General features: G+C 39.1%; 1 protein-coding gene across 3 annotated transcripts in view; it reads right to left on the bottom strand.

Moving 5' to 3' along the window:
* Nucleotides 1-19,119, bottom strand: part of HPSE2 (heparanase 2 (inactive)) — a 536,390-nt gene that overhangs the window by 119,941 nt on the left and 397,330 nt on the right. For all 3 annotated transcript variants that reach the window (XM_039871547.1, XM_039871548.1, XM_039871549.1), the window contains 2 exons: nucleotides 7,636-7,742; nucleotides 2,007-2,121 (listed from right to left, as the gene is read on the bottom strand). In XM_039871547.1, coding sequence (XP_039727481.1) covers nucleotides 2,007-2,121; nucleotides 7,636-7,742 — 222 coding nt within the window. The remainder of the gene's footprint in view (nucleotides 1-2,006; nucleotides 2,122-7,635; nucleotides 7,743-19,119) is intronic.

The following is a 19,119-nucleotide window of genomic DNA, read 5'->3' as shown; positions in this document are numbered from 1 at the left end:
CCAGGGATCAGCACATAGTACAGGATTAAGAAGAGTGAATGAGATTTGAATGAGTAAAGGAACAAATAAAGGCAAGAAGAAAAGAAAGGAAAAAGCAAGGGCAGAGGCAAGGGAAGACAGTTTTCAGAGCACTATTGATATATGGTATATGAAAGTGGCCTATAAATTAAATATTACCCACATTATTAAAGAAATAATAACTCGCATTTGATGCATTAATTATACCAAGGTGATCTTTTTAAAATGTTACTTCCCTGCATAAAACCCTCCAATGGCTTTTCATACTACTCATAGTAAAAGTCAAACTCCTGTTAGCTTACAAAGCCCTATGTCATCTGATCCCTGCTGGCCTCGTGTCCAATAAGTCTCCCCTTCCATGCCAGGCCCCCATCACTCCAGTGGTGTTCTTGAGTTTCCTCAAACATGCCAAGTTGGCTCCTGCTGAGAAGCCTTTGTGCTAGCCCCTTCCCCTTAACGAAAGCTCTTCTGCAAAATCTGTTAGGCTGGCTCCTTTTTGTCATCGGGCTTTTAGCTTAAATGTCTCCTCAGAGAAGCCTCCCCTGTAAACACACTGTGAAAGAGCCCTTGCTGACTCTGTCACAGTACTCTATTATTTATATATTCATTTATCTATTATGAGTCCCCTCCCCACTGCCTGATGATCAATAAGTATTTGTTTTTGTGTGACATATTTATTTAATGCTTATACTTCATAGATACTTTTCTAATTATTATTTTTATTTTCACAATTATGAGCTCAAAACAAACAAAAACCCCTATAGTTCCAAACTGAAATTTTCCTCTCCACCCCTCCATACTCCAGCCCCCCATACACTTCAAGAGAGGTATCCTGGCTCTGTGAAGAAAAGCAACTGTGTCAGTCAGTTTTAGCACTGTGATTTAATTGGAATGATATGCAGTCAGTGATATAGTAATTACTCAGAACTCTATCTAGAGAGATTCTTTTGCAACATGGAACTGGTGCTGTTGGGAGCCAAGCTGTTCTCTGTTCTAGGCTTAGAGGCCTCCTGGATCAGGCCCGGAAATAGGCAGAGGGAAGCAAATGGCAGGAACACTCACTGGCTCCATTGGGTTTATTTACTATGGACCCCAGGGCAGCAGTAATTCTGTAGGAAGAGCACTGGACCAAGGTACAGGGACAGGCTCTAAGGCTGGTCTACCTACCCCCTCCCCTCCCACTCCAGACTATCAATCCCTCTGTTACATAAGGTGGAACTGGATAATCTCGAAGGGAAATCCCACCTCTGACATTCTATGGGTCAATGAGGTGTCTGACCTTTCATCATGACCAAGATGTCTGTGACAAAGATGACCCATGTAATAGTTCTGATAACGTGCAGCTCTTTTGGACTGAGTGGGATTTCTTTGATTGGTCAGTAAAGTAACCAGACAAACTCATCTCTGCTTTTGCCATTCTTCTTTAGCTTTCCATTTCCGTTGCTTTCCTAGAAAAGTTGGTGCTCTGGGCAAACCTTTCGTTGTCACATTGAGGATCAACATCTAACTGTAAGTGCATTTTATTCAACTACTCCCCAAGAGATGGGTTCCTACTGTATCTGATCTTGTCCAACACTCTACCATCTGCTTTCAACATGTTGCATCTGACATTAACTAATGTCTCCTATTAGCATGAAAAGAAAACAATCTGGAAAAATTCACTCTCAAGCAGAGTTCAAACAGGCCACAAGTAGATGTGGAATCTCAACTGTACAAAGTTCCTTAAAATTATCGTAGTAAATAAATATATAAATGTTATATATGCACTATATATATGTGTGTATATGTATACATGCACACGTGTATATGGGTATATATATATATATGTATGTATGTGTGTGTATATATACACATATATATATTTTCCTATCTTATGAAATTAATTGATAACAGAAGGAACAGAAAAATTTTCCCAGTATGGAACAAGGCACGATCAAAAGAACTGAATGACATGGAAAAAGAATTGGGGATCTTTATCTCACACTTACTGGTAATGGGTTAAAATTCTGGTCCACGAGGTGATTGTATCCATGGTCAAAAAATGAGTGCCGTATCACAACATCAATGCCCTGACTGGCCAGCATTCCTAAAGTGTTCAACCATCTAGAAAGCAGGGAGGAAAAAGCTACATCAATATATTTTTAAATGGCATATAACAAGTTCTGTAGAGATTGGCTAACACGTGCACATATACAACAACCCCTCCCACCAAATTTACCTTGTACTTTAAAGGAGATTACTTTAAGCATTGGATATACAGCTGGAAGAGATTTTAGAGATGATCAAATCTAACCTCTTCACTTTATAGGAAAAGAAACAGAGGTCCAGAGGAGTAAAATGAATTATACTTGGTCATAAAATAGCTTGTTGCTACTGACTTATCTCTTATTCCTGTAATATTCACAAATAAAATGAATACCCTGGCTACTCATAAGCCTCATTATTAACCACCCCCTTACACCGACCACTGAACATACAATCACAAGAGCATATACACTATACTCTTCGTCACTTAAACTCTCCTGCTTACACTCTCTCACTGTACATGTACCTTTCATATGACTATAACCCGTATACTCCTAAGACCTGTGCAAGAGCAATCCAGTCATTTGCATCCCTCATTTGTCACTGTTAGCAGTCAATGCAATAATAATTTTCTTTGGCGCTATAACTAACTGTGCAGGGATTCGAATATGCTACCATCGTATACATGTCACAGTGGAGGACCTACATTGCTCAAACACTTACCACATACCCCACTATGCCAAACACCCACTTTCCAGGGCATGCTGTACTTCAAAAATGCTGCCTTCTTGTTTTTTCCAATATCCACTGCTAACTGTGCCTTTATTATTTACACATTTGATCTATTCATTCATTCATGAATTCATTTACTTTTCTCTCTCTCTTTGTATTCCTACTTTTGAAACGTAGGGAAACTTAATTGTAATAATATATGTGTAAGAAATGTGACTGAGAGCTTCAGTCTTCTCAGGATAAAAGACACTTAACAATCTTTCCTGAGCATATGCGTCTAGCTTTATCTATTACCTCTTCTTTCCTCTTCTCTCACCCTAAACTCCATTCCCCAGGCTCTAAGTCACATTAAACTACTCTTGGCTGCCTAAATACACCATGCTTTCACATATTTACCCGAGTCTTTATATGTGTTTTAACCTGCTTAGAATGCCCTTTCTCTCTTCCTCTAACCCAGCAGTCCCCTACCTCTTTGGCACCAGTGACCAGTGCCCCTCTGAGAATCTAATGCTTGATGATCTGAGGTGGAGCTGAGGCAGTGATGCTAGTACTAGGGAGAGGCTGCAAATACAGATGAAGTTTTGCTCACCTGCCAGCCACTCACCTGCTGTGTGGCCTCGGGTGGGCGGGGGAGGGAGGGGCGGAAGGAGATTGGGTTGGGGACCCCTGCTGTAACCCGCCTCATCTGGCAAATTTCTTTCCATCTGTTAATCTCCAACCCTAGTGTTACCTCCTTCTAACCTCTGCTGCCCTAGTCAACAGTAATAACTTATTCCTGTGTACTTCCCGGAACTCTTATTCATACCCTCTGCAAGCCCACTGAATGATAATCACTTGCTTATTTTTCTTACTTCCCTCAGCTAGTTAAGCTCATCAAGAACAGATATATGTTAAAGCTTTGTATGCAAAACACCCATCACAGTCCCTAGCACACTATAAGTGCTTAATACTCTTTGTTATGTTGAAATTGATCTGGATCAAATTAGATTCTAGGAACTTTAAGAATCACCATTCCGCATACTAGGAACGAATTATGCATAGTTATGATTTCCCAAGTCTGAAACCATATGGAGCTCCAAACCAGTGACTTAAAGAATTAAAGTTTTTCCTTACTGGAATAAAGAACATTGCTAATTTTTATATCATAAATAAAAATCATTAATATTTTCAAATCTTTTTCACATTGACGATTATATTTTATTCTCACAAAAACTAACAAATATTTACTGATAATTAAGAGTTACAAACACAAAATAAAGCAAAACAAAGCAAAAACAAACACGAAAGTTTTAAATGAAAGAGAAAACCTGACAATAATATAATAGAACCTTTTTTTGTTGTTGTTGTTCAGATTGGGACATTGTGACCCAGGGAATTAAAATTACTTTTGAAATATGACATGCTTAAGTTACCTGCCTTTAATATTTTTATTAATTTAGCAACCTTGTGAAATCAGGATAACAGATTTAGCTTTTCCTTTAGCCACTGAGACATGGTATTAAATGTCCTGTGGCAGAACTATACCATGAATTCTGAGCTGATGCCTCCTATGTGGAAATAGCACAAACACAATAGGTTCTATATATAACAAGTATTATCTACAAAAAAAGAATGTCTTAATTACCTTTCTATTCCTCTCCTTGTTGAATGAATGAAGAAACAAAATAATGAGTAAATATGGAATCACATATATGTGAGTCCCTATACCTAGTAGTATCTGGATATCGACACAAGACTACATTTTGGTATTTTTATATATGAAAAGATCCCATTTGTTCATTCACTCATTATTCATTCAGGAAAATTAATTAATTAACTGTAAATGCCAGGCCTTGTTCTAAGCATTGAGGCTAGATAACAAAAAATGCTTGTGTGACCATTTAAGTCATTTCTAAAGTACTGGGCACGTAAATACCTACATATGGATTTACAGGGATGGTATCGAATTCCTACTTGTGAACTTTACAGAGCCTAGCACAGTCACCTACCAAAATTATATACACTTAACAAATGAATGTTAATTAGTAAATATGATTTTTTTCCTAGTATCTGGGGAATTTTTGAAGGAATTCTAACATGAGAAGGGAGAATACGCATCCTCCTCTCCAAATCCACATCCTACATGTACATCCCTGCAGCATATACGACTAGGGCCAAAACCCCTGCTTCCTCATGGCTTTCAGAGCTCAAGGTTAGTGCTGAAGTTATCTTCCACTTCTTCCTGTAATAATAAGCCCCTGAGGGGGGAAATAAATGATGTTCCAAGTCTCCCTTTTATGCTCAGGTAGAGAAAGGTGGTAAGATGACTGGAATATTCCACCAAGGATGCTACCACGGCCATTTTTTTCTTTTCCACAGAAGTTTACTGAATATCTACTATATGTCAGACACTACTGGAAGCTGGAGACACAGTAGTATACCAAGGGCATATTGTAGTGCATCAAAGAAGCTCAAAGCCCTGACTGGCAGCAAAGAATTCTGATTCATGCATGCATGAGTATGTGCACTAGTAAGCTCCCAGTTATGCCCTATATCAAAAACAAAACAAAACAAAACACTAAAAAATGCCTTATTTCCAATTTCTTGCTAACTTTCTGGAGCTTCCTATAATGCTTTGCTTTTTTTTTTTTCCAGGAAGCAACTTATGCCCCTTTGAGAATTGGACTGAAAGGGCATAATGCTGGGTAACTGCCATGGAACTGAGAGTAAATGGGTTCTAAAGAAGTGAGAGAAGACCAGGAGCTAGTTTTCACATGATCTGTGTCAACCAAGCAAATGGGGGTCTGAACAACAACCAAAATCTAAAAACTATGATTATCTGTGTTCTGCAAAACGACTGCAGAGATCTACGGGTATTTGGCTGACGCTTGTGAAAGGACAGGTCTTTCTCCAGCTCCCTCCACGAAGGTCTGTGGTATTTCTCATTTCACACCGTTCCCTAATGGGAAGAATGCTCATGAAAATACTTGGTACAACTGGGCTGCTTGCTGGGGCCTGCAGGAGAGTGCTTTTGCGACAGATAAGCAAAAGCCATTCCACTGATGATTCCAAGAGGTCCCCTATAGTACTGACTGCCAACTTCACTTCTCACCCTTGCCTGAGGGCTCACAGTGAAACCCAGTGGGAAGTGTCTTTTTGAAAGACAACTCTTGGAGATACTGTATCAAATGCTGATTCACTCCATTTCATTCATCTGAACCATGCTCATTGAATAACTGCTCTGTGCCACTCAGTGTTAGGTGCTGAGAACACAGAGATGGAAGACCCAAGGTATCACAGTGTGTTACACTGACTCATTATCTTCACCTGCATTTGCAGAATTCCATCTGTGAAGGCAGTCTACTTAACTGACCTGATTTATCCTCCACAAATGTATTCGAGAAGCTTCTTGGGAGGGCCTTGCTCAACCAAAAAGCCAGGACCACAGAACTAGACTAGACCAGGTTTGTCCATGGTCCTGAGGGGTTTGTTCCTGCCATGTGACACTGGCAGGCCAGTCAGAGGCCCTTATGCTTCTGGCTTAAGTTTCTCCAGACAACGGCAGCAGCCCTCAAATTCATTTTCCCATCCCCATTTTTCCAAACTCTCGAGCATATTGTTGCCAAAGCCAACAAAGCCAACCTTTTAAAACCCAGGTCAGATGGTGTCTCTCTCCTTTTCCAGAATCTTCATTGGCTTGCCATTGAGTACAGAACAAGGCCTCATTTCCTCTGCCTGGTTTTCAAGGCCTTCTATGATTAAGTGGTAAACCTCCTCCCTAGTGTAGCCTTCACTACATCCCTTGCAGATGCCGAGGCTTTCACCACACTAATAATTTTCCTCTCCTGGTTCTTTGCCCATAATGTTGCTACAGTCGAGAATTCTCTCCTCTCCAACCACTGTTCTCCACCTATGGAAATTCTCTATGTTCCATTTGAACGCCACTTTTTCCATGAAGCCCTTCCCGACCCTCCCAGTCAGAGAAATTCTGAATTCCTTTGCATGTCTATCACTTTCCTTTTGTAGACAGACCACGTGACGCAGAAAGAGAGGTGGTCTGATGTAGTGGCAAAGAGGCTGGACTCTGGAGCACATTGCCTGGGCTCGAGTCCAATCTCTGCCACTAACTAATAACAGCATCTACCTCTCTGGGTTGTAACAGTATCCATTTCACTGGTGAAAAAGGTAAAGGAATTAAGAAGCACAAAGTAGGCATGGGATGTAAAGTATAGCATAAGGAATATAGTCGACAATATTGTAGTAACTATGGTGTTAGATAGGTACTAGGTTTATTGGGGTGATCACTTCATAAGTTATATAAATATCTTATTGCTATGTTGTATACCTAAAACTAATATAATATTGTATGTTAACTGTTACTGAAAAATAAGAAAAATATTTTTAAAATTATTAACTATATATAAAGCACTTTAGACAGTACTCGGCACATGGTAAGCACTATAGAGTTAAAATTATTATTATTATGGCACTTATCTTCAATGGCTTTACTTATCTATTGTCTTCCTTTCTCCAGTCGTAAGTTTCTGGAGGGTAAAAATCCTGTATTACTCTTACCTAACTCCCAGGATTATGGTGAAAATTAGATGAGAAAATGTATGTAGTCAGCACTGTGTTTTGTACTTGAGACATTAAATAAACTTATTACTTTTATGACTACTGCTACTACTCTTGCTTTGATGCCCGTGACTGACATTCTAGTATCTAGAGAAGTTCCTAATCACTGTTTGTTGAACGGTTAAACACATTCACAACCGGAGCCAAGCCCTCCAACCTCCCTGCAATGGGCAGAATACTGAGCGCTGCCCAGTTTCACTGTCCCTTCCTCAGAGCTCTGGGAGCGAAACTGCAAGTGTTACTTACAAGAATCCTGCAGCATAGGAATCTGATAGATTGTTTGTGCCTCCAGCTGAGGTGGTCACCACACCTTCAAGCCAAATCTTCTTTCCTGGAGTGTACGTATTAACCACCTGTTCACACAACACAAGCAGAAGGGGATAATGAGATTTTAAAAAGCTGTTCCTAAATGAGAAGGAATACCTATTCCCTTAAAGAAGTTCTTCTGACCTCTTGCTCCCAGGTAATTCTGTGCTTTTTTCACATTGATGCACCCCACATAGTGTGACACATAAGCATTAATGTTGATATGAGCGGACATGTATCAATATTAATAATAAAAAATGAAATGATCATTTTTTCCTAAATAAATACAATGTGACAGGAGAACAAGTACATATTCTGGGACATAAACTGATTGCAACACCCTTAACTGGAAAATATAAATCTATAATGTTTCCATATTAACAAATATTGAGAAGCAACTTTTCTTAATGTTCTGTTATAGCACATTCATGGGTAAGCGTACTGTCCATGCATCCGAAGCCATGAATCAGGAGAGAGGGCAAAGATCAATGTTTGGGAGAGGTATTTTATAATTACCTGGGCATGTATGTATATTACAACCACATTTTGAAATAACTGCAGTAAGTGTAAAAAGAAAAAGCACTGACCCACAGGTGAAAAGATTTTACACAAGAAGCAGTCTTCTAAGCAGAGGCAAAGCCTCTTGTCAAGTGGTGGCCCTCTGAAGTTTTGAAACGGCCCCGTCTATGATACACAAGTTGGAGACTGGCCAAACTATCCAGATCAGAACTCAGATCCTTCGGAGAGCAATCTGGCAGTACTTAGGGATTATGTTGCGTGATCCTGGAAAGCTTGTCTATAGGTAGTTCATTTGGGAAGTAATAACAGACAATAGGAATGAGGAAACTGGGAGACTGAAATAGGGAAGAGGGAGAATCAGTACAAGGGAGCATTTTCAAGCTGGCAACTACTGCTGGCAATTTGTACTCAATCCCACAGGGATCTCGGTATGAACTGTGCCTCAGAACTGACCCCCAAGAGGGGAAAAGGGGACGTGTTTGTCCCTTGGCTCATATCTTCCAAAGGTCAAGAGTAGCCTCCTGACTATTAACCTCTCCCCCACTCCCCATTTCGTTGTACAGGCCTGAGCGCTAAGCAGATTCCCTGTGTTCTATATCTTTGTTTTAAAAAAGTCCTAGAGCAGGAAATGAAAGGCCAGGCCCCATGACACTACACCAACACCAAGGAACCTAAAGAAGACCATCTAGAATGTAGTGAGTAAAGGAATGAAAGATTTTTTAAATGGTCAGAAAACAAAAGAGGGGTATTTCTATTCTGAGTGTGATGAAAACTATTGGAGGGATTTAAGCAAGAGTGATACGATTAGATTTATGTAAAGATTACCGTAGCTGCTATGAAATAATACATATATAAAAAGATCATGAAAACTGTAAAGTGACAAACAAATTAAAGTTCTGTTATTTCTCTGACCACGCTGAACTTCAGTGAGATGGAAATGATACCTGATGGCATTGTGCCAAGGATAAATAACTTTAGGCCAATCACAGAAAGATCCTGAGAGCTAGTGAGAAGGGGCATAGGTGTAGCAGATGAACATTTATGTGAATCCCTCTAAAGTGATGAATGAACTCAGAGGAATTAATTCTAAATATATTTACAGTTTTGTGGAGGATTCTGAACCATCATTTATGATCCTGGAATGAAGTCCAGGAGCCTATGGACTAATTCCTAGGAATCCTGAACTATCAGCTTTTGGAGGGCAAGGTTCCTCTATTATTTACTTTTGTATTCACTTTCTAGCACAGTGCCTGGCACAGAGTAAGTGCTTAACTGGAGACTGTGGTGCTCTAGCCACCCAGGGAGGTCCATATGATTCCAAACCTGTCCATGGATAAGCTCATAGGAAACTGCCATTCTTTAAAGAAGTTATATAACTTAAGAAAGGGCAACTACACTGGTCAAAGAATTGGAAGCAATACCTTGATTGTAAAAACATCTTAGAGATCAGGGAAAATTAAAGCATACAATGAAAACCTATAACAGCATGAAAGACCTAGAAAAAAGCAACACTTTTTTTTTTTTTTTTTTTTTTGGCTTAAAGCTCAGGATACCAAGCCAGGGGTCTGCCCCTTGAATACTGAAAGATGGAAATTTCAGAGAAGGAAAAGGAAATACTGCTTTGCTTATCAAGCGATTTATATATAGAATCCAATAATCCTAGAACTGGTAAAGACAAATCGTCATCCAATGTGATTTGGATACCAGAAGGATTTTTTGACATATCAAGCTCATTATAATGTTCTTAAATTGAAGATAAGATGATAATCATGTGTTTCTACCACTTTTTCTGTGAGGGCATTTGTCAGAAGTACTTAATTAGAAGATGGCATGACCAACTTGGAGTGGCAATTTGTATGAGATGATTATATTTCAAAAGAAATTCAAAGTATAGCTCCTTTAAATGAGAACTTGATTCCAGAAAATGGTTAGATTTATAAAATACCGTGTACACAGGACTCTGCAAGGACACAGACACTGTAAATAAAAGTTCATCTGAATTCGCTTCTGACTTGCAGGGAGACGGGAGGAAACAATCTAAGAATTATTACTGAGTAGTGGTTAGGGGCATGGACTCTGCACACAGATTGCCTGTGTTTGAATCCTGGCTCTATCATTTACTCACTGCATGACCTTGGATGTGTTACATTACCTCTATGTCTTAATTTCCTCAGCTGTAAAATTAAAATAATACTACCTATCTCAGCACTTTTTTTGATAGTTAAGTTACCCAATATTCATAAAGTACTTGGAAAAGTGTCTGGCATATGGTAAGCTCTTAAAGTGTAAATCAAATATTACCAAGACCGCTCTCTTGTCCAAAGCATATGCAATTATATTTAGATCAATCTAGCATTAGAGTTGGTGGCTTTTCTTTTGGACACAACACTTGTGGTGGTAGGTGACAGGCCAGGTGTATGCTACATAGCAGAGAAAGGCCTGTTTAGAATTTTAAATGCACATGGATAATTCATTTTAGCATAATGAGCATTTAGAGCAGTTTATTTACCTATTCTCAGCACAGGAGCAATTCCTGTTGTTTTCTAGAAAAGCCTCATGAACAGAAAATACCAGGTGAGGTTAACTTTGATACAAAACCTAAACCAGTTATATGAAATCTTCTGCGGAAAAGAGATTTCCAGAAAGTATTCATGTTAAAGATCCTGGGAATTGTTGGTATTAATCAATGAGGATTTTCCGAGCATTTACTGTTTGGGATGTGGCGAGAGGCTTGATGAGCTGTGTGTGCATCATAAACAGAAAAGACCATCTTGGTGACGTGGGAGAGGTACTGAGGCTGGGTGCTGGTTGGGACTGGGAAGGAAATCGGTATGGACAGAAGAGGAGTGGAAAAAAAATCAGGAAAAGCAAATGGAACCACCTGCAAAATTCCCTGAGAAAGTAAAACTCTAAGAAACTGAAGGCTATAGTTCAACACTGTGGTTTTCTACGTAAATATGATTCTCCCTGTGCTGAAAGAGAGAAAATTGCAGGACTAGAAAAAAACAAGGGTATGTTCCTGCTGAGAAATGATGTGCCAGTGAAGGCTGTTTTAAGGAACACGCTGTCTGGGGAGGGAGAAGTGCAAATGCTGAGATTGCTAATTTGAGGGAAGCCGAGTGGTTGGCCCCCTTTTAGCAGTTCTTTGTCCCTGATAGACTTCAGCCCTGGGGCCTATGGACAACAGGGAATTGTGAGACATCCACGAAACAGCTCACCAAGTGGCCAGTGGCTGCTCAGAATCCTTGGGCTTGCCAGGGGCAGGGTGGTGCGAAGGGCAACCCTTCTAGCTCCCTTCCCTCACATTTCAGGGGTTGAGGACATCAGGACTGTTTCTAGTGGCTATGCTGAAGGAGGAGGGGTGAGAGGGAAGAGAGAGGTTAGGAAAAACAGCACTGACTTTTTAAAAAAAAATTTATTTTCTCTACCACTTTGAATTTTTTTAAAAAAGGAAAAAACAGTAAAAATAGGAAAATAATCATTTATGTGGCACTTTCTCAAACCTGAGCTTCCTTTCCCTGTTTCTCCAAAAACTGAGATCTAAGTCTTTAAAAAAGACTCCTGAGAGCCTGGTCTCAGCCATTGGCTATGCAAGAGATGGTAGTCTTGCAGCAACAGACATGTTGTTTATGGTTATCCAAACCCAACACCTTCCTTAATGAGAAAGGAAGCAATAAAACAGGAACAGTGGACAGCCCAGCTGGGCTAATCAGTCCTGGCAGGAGGCCCACCCTCCAAAAGAAGCTGGAGTCCATTAATTCCAGCATCTCATCTACTTGGAACTCAACCTTCCCCAGGACCTCAGGAACAGCAGTAGCTCTTTAAGAAACCTGAACTGGTCCCCTCTATCATTTGTTCAAAGGAGCAGAATAGCTTCAGGAAGCTTCTTAAACCTTACCTTCGCACAGAACTCTTCTTGGGGGTGCCCCTGTCTCTTTGTTCCTTATTATATTTATAAGGGGTCCAGGTGAGAGTTCAGTAATGTTTCAGTGTTTCTTTCCATTTTTCTTGTGTGTTTCTGACTCTAAGCTACCTACTATAATCAAAGAGGAGGGGAATTATTCTGTTCTGCCCTCTCCTTCCTCATTGTCCCTTAGTGAGTGTTGGATCTTATTTCTCCCTTGGTCTTCTTACCAAGTCCATTCTCGTCTAGTCCACTCTCTACACTGCTGCCATTTGTTAGCTTGACACGTCTCTCCCCAGTTTTGAAATGTTCACTGGTTTCCCATTACCAGCAGCAATACTCAATCACGTGATCACAAAGAGAGGTCCATGTGATTAGTTAAGAGATGTAACTTATAAGAGTTAACTTGTTTCTAATAAAACTGAAAGCAGTGATCTAGGGATGATTTACTTAAAAAAAGGAGTGGATTCAAAGTTGTCATAGTAACATTCTTTTCATGCACCATTATGAAATTTTCCTTAACTAGGGAGGGAGGCAGGAACAACAACTAAAGAATTAGTAACTACACACAACCCATGGTCTATTTTAACCTTTTGTCCATGGGAGTATGTTAGATATAGTGAAATCACAGTGAGAACCACTGACCCCGTAGGATATAATGCCAACTACTTTAATTATCTTGGTATCTGAGATTCTTCATAACCATCCCTTAGCTATCTCTTTTTCCCTCCCTCCCCATAACTCCTATGGTTTACAACACAGAATGGACTCACCATTTTCAACTACATGATCTTTTAGGTTTTTACTGATCACCTTCTCACCTACCCATTCCTCACCCACGTTGTCTGATTTTTTCTTTATGACTTGATTCACATGTTCCTGCCTCTGTGAAACTTTCCTTATACCTTCAAAAAATTAATTCTTTCCCTTGGGCCCCAAAGTTCTTTGGATCTATCTCTGACCTTGATATTATTATACTGAGTTATAATTTCCTGTTTGCTATTTGTTTTCCTTCCTACACTATAAGCAGCTTGAGAAAGCCACATTTTTTTCCTTTTTGCATGTCCTATAGAATGCTTGACAGTTAACTTATTAAGTACTTGTAAAATAATGAGATAATGAAATAACTTACCTGTTAATAAATGAGAGAGATAATATTTTCCTTATGAAAAGGCTGAATTTCAGAGAAGATAATTAATAGTTTCAAAACTATAAGAGCAAACACCAAATCTTCACAGTTGAAGTTCAGGGCTCTGTCCACTTTCTAATTGAATTTTCCTGTTTGAAGAGATCTAGAGGCTTCTGGTTGACTAAACTGCCTCCATATTTAAGATGTCCTTCTTAGGTTAGACAAGCTGGGCTATTCTGAGCTCAGTCATTCCACTATCTCATCATACTCTTCTTGATTTATTTCTTCTGTCTAATGTGTTTTCTGTGTTTCATTAATTTTTTTTTTATGTATAATTTCTTTTTATCATCTTCCTGTTCTGGAGTGCCTTTTTTGCCCCTTTTCTTCTCATATCAGATCAATTTTTAATTAGTGGCTTCTGTGTCATTTTTAGGATTTTCTCTGCTTTTGTTATCTCAAACCACAGAAAAGCAATTGAATGTAATTGCAACAAAACATGAAATTAAAATAAGACATATACAAAAAAGATAAGTCACTAGGGAAGCAAGGAAATTATGAGCATATGCAAGAAAATAAGGAAGAAAGTTTCACAGAGTCCCAAAGCAATGACTATGGTCAAGGATAAGTGCTGGTGAAGGGAGAAATTGGAAAGCAGCTAATTGCACATAAATCACTCTTCTTCCCTTCCCCAGTCCTCTTCTGTGACTAAGCAACCCCTCAGCCTTATTGGACACTCTACCCACTGACAAGTCATAGGTTCCACCTGTGTCAGGGAAAAATTCCTCTCACTCAGGAAAAACCCTCTGATGTCTCCACTTCTATGTGAAAACATTGGAAAGTCATCCTAAGTTGCCTCTTCCTTCTGAAGAAGTTTTTTGCCCTGAACAGCAATTTGTTCCCAGGGCCATTCCTTTAATTGTCCATGGGCAGCATGTGCCTTCACAGTGCCATTGCCTTGCACATTACAGGACCAAAAACCTGTGATGCACATGAAACATCAATGGAGTCCAGTGAATAAATGCAAATCACTCCCTGAAAAGCCTTGCCCACTTCTATTATCTAATATTGTGGTAATATTAGATATTACCTAATATATAGCACCAACTTTCATTCGACCTTCATTTCTAGGACACCCATCCCAAATTATATCAACTGATTTGAGGATCAAAGTGATGTTCTTTCACCAGGAACATTCAGTAGTCTTCTTTAAAAGCCTACCTCATCCTGGGTGGTTAGGAATGTTACGTGGATTACAAAATAAATGGTTAACAAGTATAGGAGATACAGAATAGTATATTAGATAAGAATGTGGGTTCTGGAATTAGGTGGGTCTGGGTTTGAATTCAAATTTTACTACTTAGCAAGTGTGGCCTTGAGCAAAATACTGGTTTCTTCAATGGATTTGTAATATATGATGTACTCAAATGGCAGTTGTAACCTAAAAGATAATACAATTACTATATTTCTGTAAGTTAATGATGCATTTTACATTTTAATGGTTTTGAAATCAGAATGCTTTTCATAATAATATCAAAAGAAACCTGTCAGCTGTTTACTCTCTCCTTCTGGCTGTTATTAAATTGATGGTATATTTTATAATTATTTGTGTGAAGAATCAAGAAAATATGGTTTATGGAATGACAATCATCTAAACTTCAGAGCCCTTTTGTAGTAAACATAGCTTTCCAGCTAGATTTCCCCACTTATCACTAGTGTCTCATATATGAAAGAGCAGAGCCAAAGTTATGCTTGGGTCATATTCTCCCATTTGCAGATGCACAGCCAAATGGGGTCACAGTCGCTAATTTACTGGGAAGCTCATGAAGCTTAAAATTCCAGCTCCCCCCATTCGTAGGCATCTACTGTTGTCTTGGGCAGGCCCTTGCAATATGTTCATTTGGTCAGGTGTACTTCTAAAATGTGCAGATTTGTGTTTTCTTTTTCTTAAAGAGATCTCCATTGTATAAGCTTCTGGCCCCATAAAACTTAGAATCACCCATGAATGTCACTGAGGTATTAAAGTGGCACAGTGTGTATTTGGAGCCCTCTGCCTCTCCTGAGTACTTCCTTGGCCTGTGTTTTTCCTTCCCTTCCATCAAAACCTGCTCTTGGAAAGGACCTTCTATTTGGTATCGACACCGTAGTATGACTTTAAACCAGAATAGTTTACCTCTTCTCAGGTTATTTACATTTTATGTTCTCTTTCTAATGGAAGATTATTTTTCTAAAATGAAATGTCCAGCATTAGCAGACAGTGCAGTTATTTTGAGCTACGAAGGGACCTTTTCTTCACCCCTAAACACACACCCAGAAAGAATCTCCTACTGTGCCTACCCATAGGCATAGCCCATTCTTGAATGCCTAAATCAATTTCTATCTATTCAATGCTGTTACAAAGTTAGTAGCAGATTAGATTCTTCCACATGTGAATGAATAGCAGAGACAGCAGATACAAATGTGAATGAGACAAAGACATTACTTCTTTAACACTTCCTCCACTGTTTTACTCTCCTCATTCACCTTCCTCTCCCTGCCTGCCTTCCTCCCTCTAACATTTATTGAGCACCTGTCAAGTGAAAAGCAATATGTTAGGCTCTGGAACATTAAAATAAGCATTTACCATTACCGAATGAATGAGTGAATGCATGAATCAATGAAATACTGATTTTTGTGGTGATACAACTGTTCTGTTTTCATTTTCCAGTTTTCTTCATTAGAGAAAGTTAACATCATTGTCCTCATTTTTCCTTTAGTTGTGCTTCTAGTTAACGATCCTGAAAAATAACTTATTCTTTTACCCTCTTCCCCTTTGATATACTAAGAGGCTCAAATAAGTAGGTAAACCAGGAGGTTGGTTGAGAACAGAAGTTTCTTTTTTTGATCTATTAATTACTTTAAAAGGATTAAATATTCCTCTGCTTTACCTGCTTCTATGATCCTGCAACTAAGATATATTGGAAAAAGTGGAATATTGTTACTGTATTTATTGAGACTTCAAAGAGTTAAACTTTATTAAATATTATAAGCAATCATAAGCAATGAGATGTTAACAAAAGAATGACTGTGGTTACACTATGAACCATATAAACCACTCCCTCTACCACACACATCGGTAATCAAGAACCCTCTGATCATACCCTAAGAAGAACTGTATAAATGAGAAGGTGTCTATCCTTTAGGTGGTAGCCTAAATGCCACCATCTCTGGGAGGATTTCTCTTATTTCTCTTCCTTTAGAAGATAGATCTTTCCCACCATGGGCTCCCATTGCACCCTATATGCCCCTATCATAGGAGTCATCACATATGATTATCATTGCTTGCTTCATTAAATAGTTTTCCACTAGACCATAAAGTCTATGAGGACAACTACCATATCAGTCTTGCTTACCATTTTATCCTCAGGGGTCTGGAAAATACTAAGAATGTTATAAATGGTTGATAAATAAAAGAAGGAAGAAAGAAAAGAGGGAGGAAAGAGGGAGTGTTTCAAATATTAGGGAAGCCAATTGTTCAGTTTATTGGTATTCAAAACGCAATCATATGGACAGTTCTTTTGGAAATTCTTCCCTTATGTCTGGGGTTTCACCAACTCCTTCCTGTGCTTATTGAATTGCTGAAAATAATATCACAAAGTGTTATTTCCTCCTCTGATTCCTCTAGGAGATGAAGACACAAATCATAGAATCAAAGTGACTTAAGCCAAAGTGGTTCTTGTTGGTTCTTATGTCATTGTTTTGGAGTCAGCCCAGCTATACATACTATACCATCTGTATTGTATCCTGAACATCTCTCACTTTCCCATCAGACTCTTGCCTGCATTGTTAGATTCTGAACTTTTTCCCTTGACTCATCTCACAAAGTACGAACGATTATCCTCATTCTAATGGAAAGGAGAGAGTGCATGGATCATCCAAAGAAGTGAGTTGTCCAAACATTATCTCTGTTTGGTTTTCTTGTAGATTTTCATACAACAAGAATTCACCCACTGCTCAGAAAACCGAGAATTTTTCTACAAGTGGCAGTTCAAATTTGGAAACCACAGCTGTTTGAAGCAATTGAGTCATTGTATTTCAAGTGCCAAAAATATCACCTATCATATTCTCCAGGGTTCAAGGAAAGAGAAAAGAAGAAAAAAGCAAAGACCAAGTTGAAGATAAAGGTAGCATGAAGCTTCTCCAGTTACATAAATTGTTATTAAAAATAACTACAATAACAAAACAACAATAATAGCAATAAGAACTAACATTCAATAGCAATTAACAAAACAGGGCTTCACATGACCTTCCTAAACTTCCTAAGAATGAAAGAAGATAGTATTCTTAGCATCTTCATTTTATACATGAAGAAACAAAATCAGAGAAATTAAGTAATGTCCCAAGGTCACGCAACTAAGCCTGAGCTCCAATCCAAGTCACCAGACTTCAAATTCTGTATTCTATCTCTTATCAAACAGTCTCACCACTGACTTATCTAACCAATCCCACATGAATCTGTTTTGGTGGAAAATCTGCCCTTTTTTCCATCTCTGTGGGCCTCAGGGTAAGGATGTCATTAGGAATTCTCTGAACTTCACAAAGTAGAGAAAAAAACAAAGATTCCATTCCTAGTTTTTGAATGAGCGTTTCAGGTATATATATATATATATTAAAATCTTACTTGGCTCATCTCCAGACTAGTTTTTGAGGCTCACAAGAAAAGTTTAGCAACTCTGGACTCCTCATACCCCTTCCCACTCACAGGGGACTTCAGGAACAGCCAAAGCAACTTTTCAACTGGCAAAACAGCCCTCATTTCCCTAGGGCAGGCTTGCACCTAGCACATCCTAGACTGTGGTAAGAGAATTTACCCTGGACGTCCTAACAACTGAGTTCAGGCTGCTGCAGCCAATGAAGAGCCTATCCCATGAATCAAATCTCAGGGAATCTGTGATCCAGCAACACCTCTGGCAGATACCCATTTAAGGCGATATCTGGCAGGAGCTTTGTAAAAGACAGTTAGAAATAGAAAACCAGTCAGATAGATGACTGAAGGCTACTAAATGAAACAGGGAGGATAGAACTTTGGCAGAGAGTATTTTTCAAAAATAACTGCAAAAGTATTTCTGATCCTATACGTTCTTTCAGAATCTTGCCACTCTCCCATCAAAAGAAGTTTATTTTCTTTCCCCTCAAATCTCTATTGGTCTTGGTGACTGTCTCATTGAATAGACTATGACTAAAGTGATGCCCTGTGACTTCTGTGGGTAGGTTAGAGAAAGTGATATAGTTTCCACCCGGCTCTCTCTTGGGCACCTGACTTTAGAACCTTGGGAGAAAGCCCAGGCTACATGAAGAGTTTATATGTAGGTATTTCAGTTACCAGTCCCACGAAGGTGCTAGTCGATAGCTGACATCAACTAACTGCCAGACGCATGAGTCAACAAGCCTTCTGATGATTCTAGTCACCAGCCTTTGAGTCATGCCAACCTTTGAGTCTTCCAGTAGAAGCTTCAGACATCATGGAATGATATCTATTTCACAGTTCCCTGTGGGAATTCCTAACCCACAGAATCCATGGGCATAATAAATGGTTGTTTTAAGCCACTAAGTTTTGGGGTAATTTGTTGCACAAGACATAACCAGAACAGTAACCGAGACCTGAGGGGACCTCGGGGCATGTTCTATTTGCAATAGCCAAAAGATGACTACAGGCCTTACTGCTAATTTTAGCCATCCTCTGCCAGGTGCCTTCTGCATGTAGGTTATTTCTCTTAGAGTCTCCACTGTTTCTCCCTGAAATCACACTTTGCCCTCCCCATCCAAGTCTATCAGACATGTTTTTAAATGTCTGAATTTCAACTGTGCACAGGGTTTGGGCCCTCTTCCTTAAGTT

This window comes from Pteropus medius, unplaced genomic scaffold (genome assembly GCF_902729225.1).
Source record: "Pteropus medius unplaced genomic scaffold, Ma_sr-lr_union100, whole genome shotgun sequence".
Lineage (NCBI taxonomy): Eukaryota > Metazoa > Chordata > Mammalia > Chiroptera > Pteropodidae > Pteropus > Pteropus medius.
This window is presented reverse-complemented; position numbering and strand designations above follow the sequence as displayed.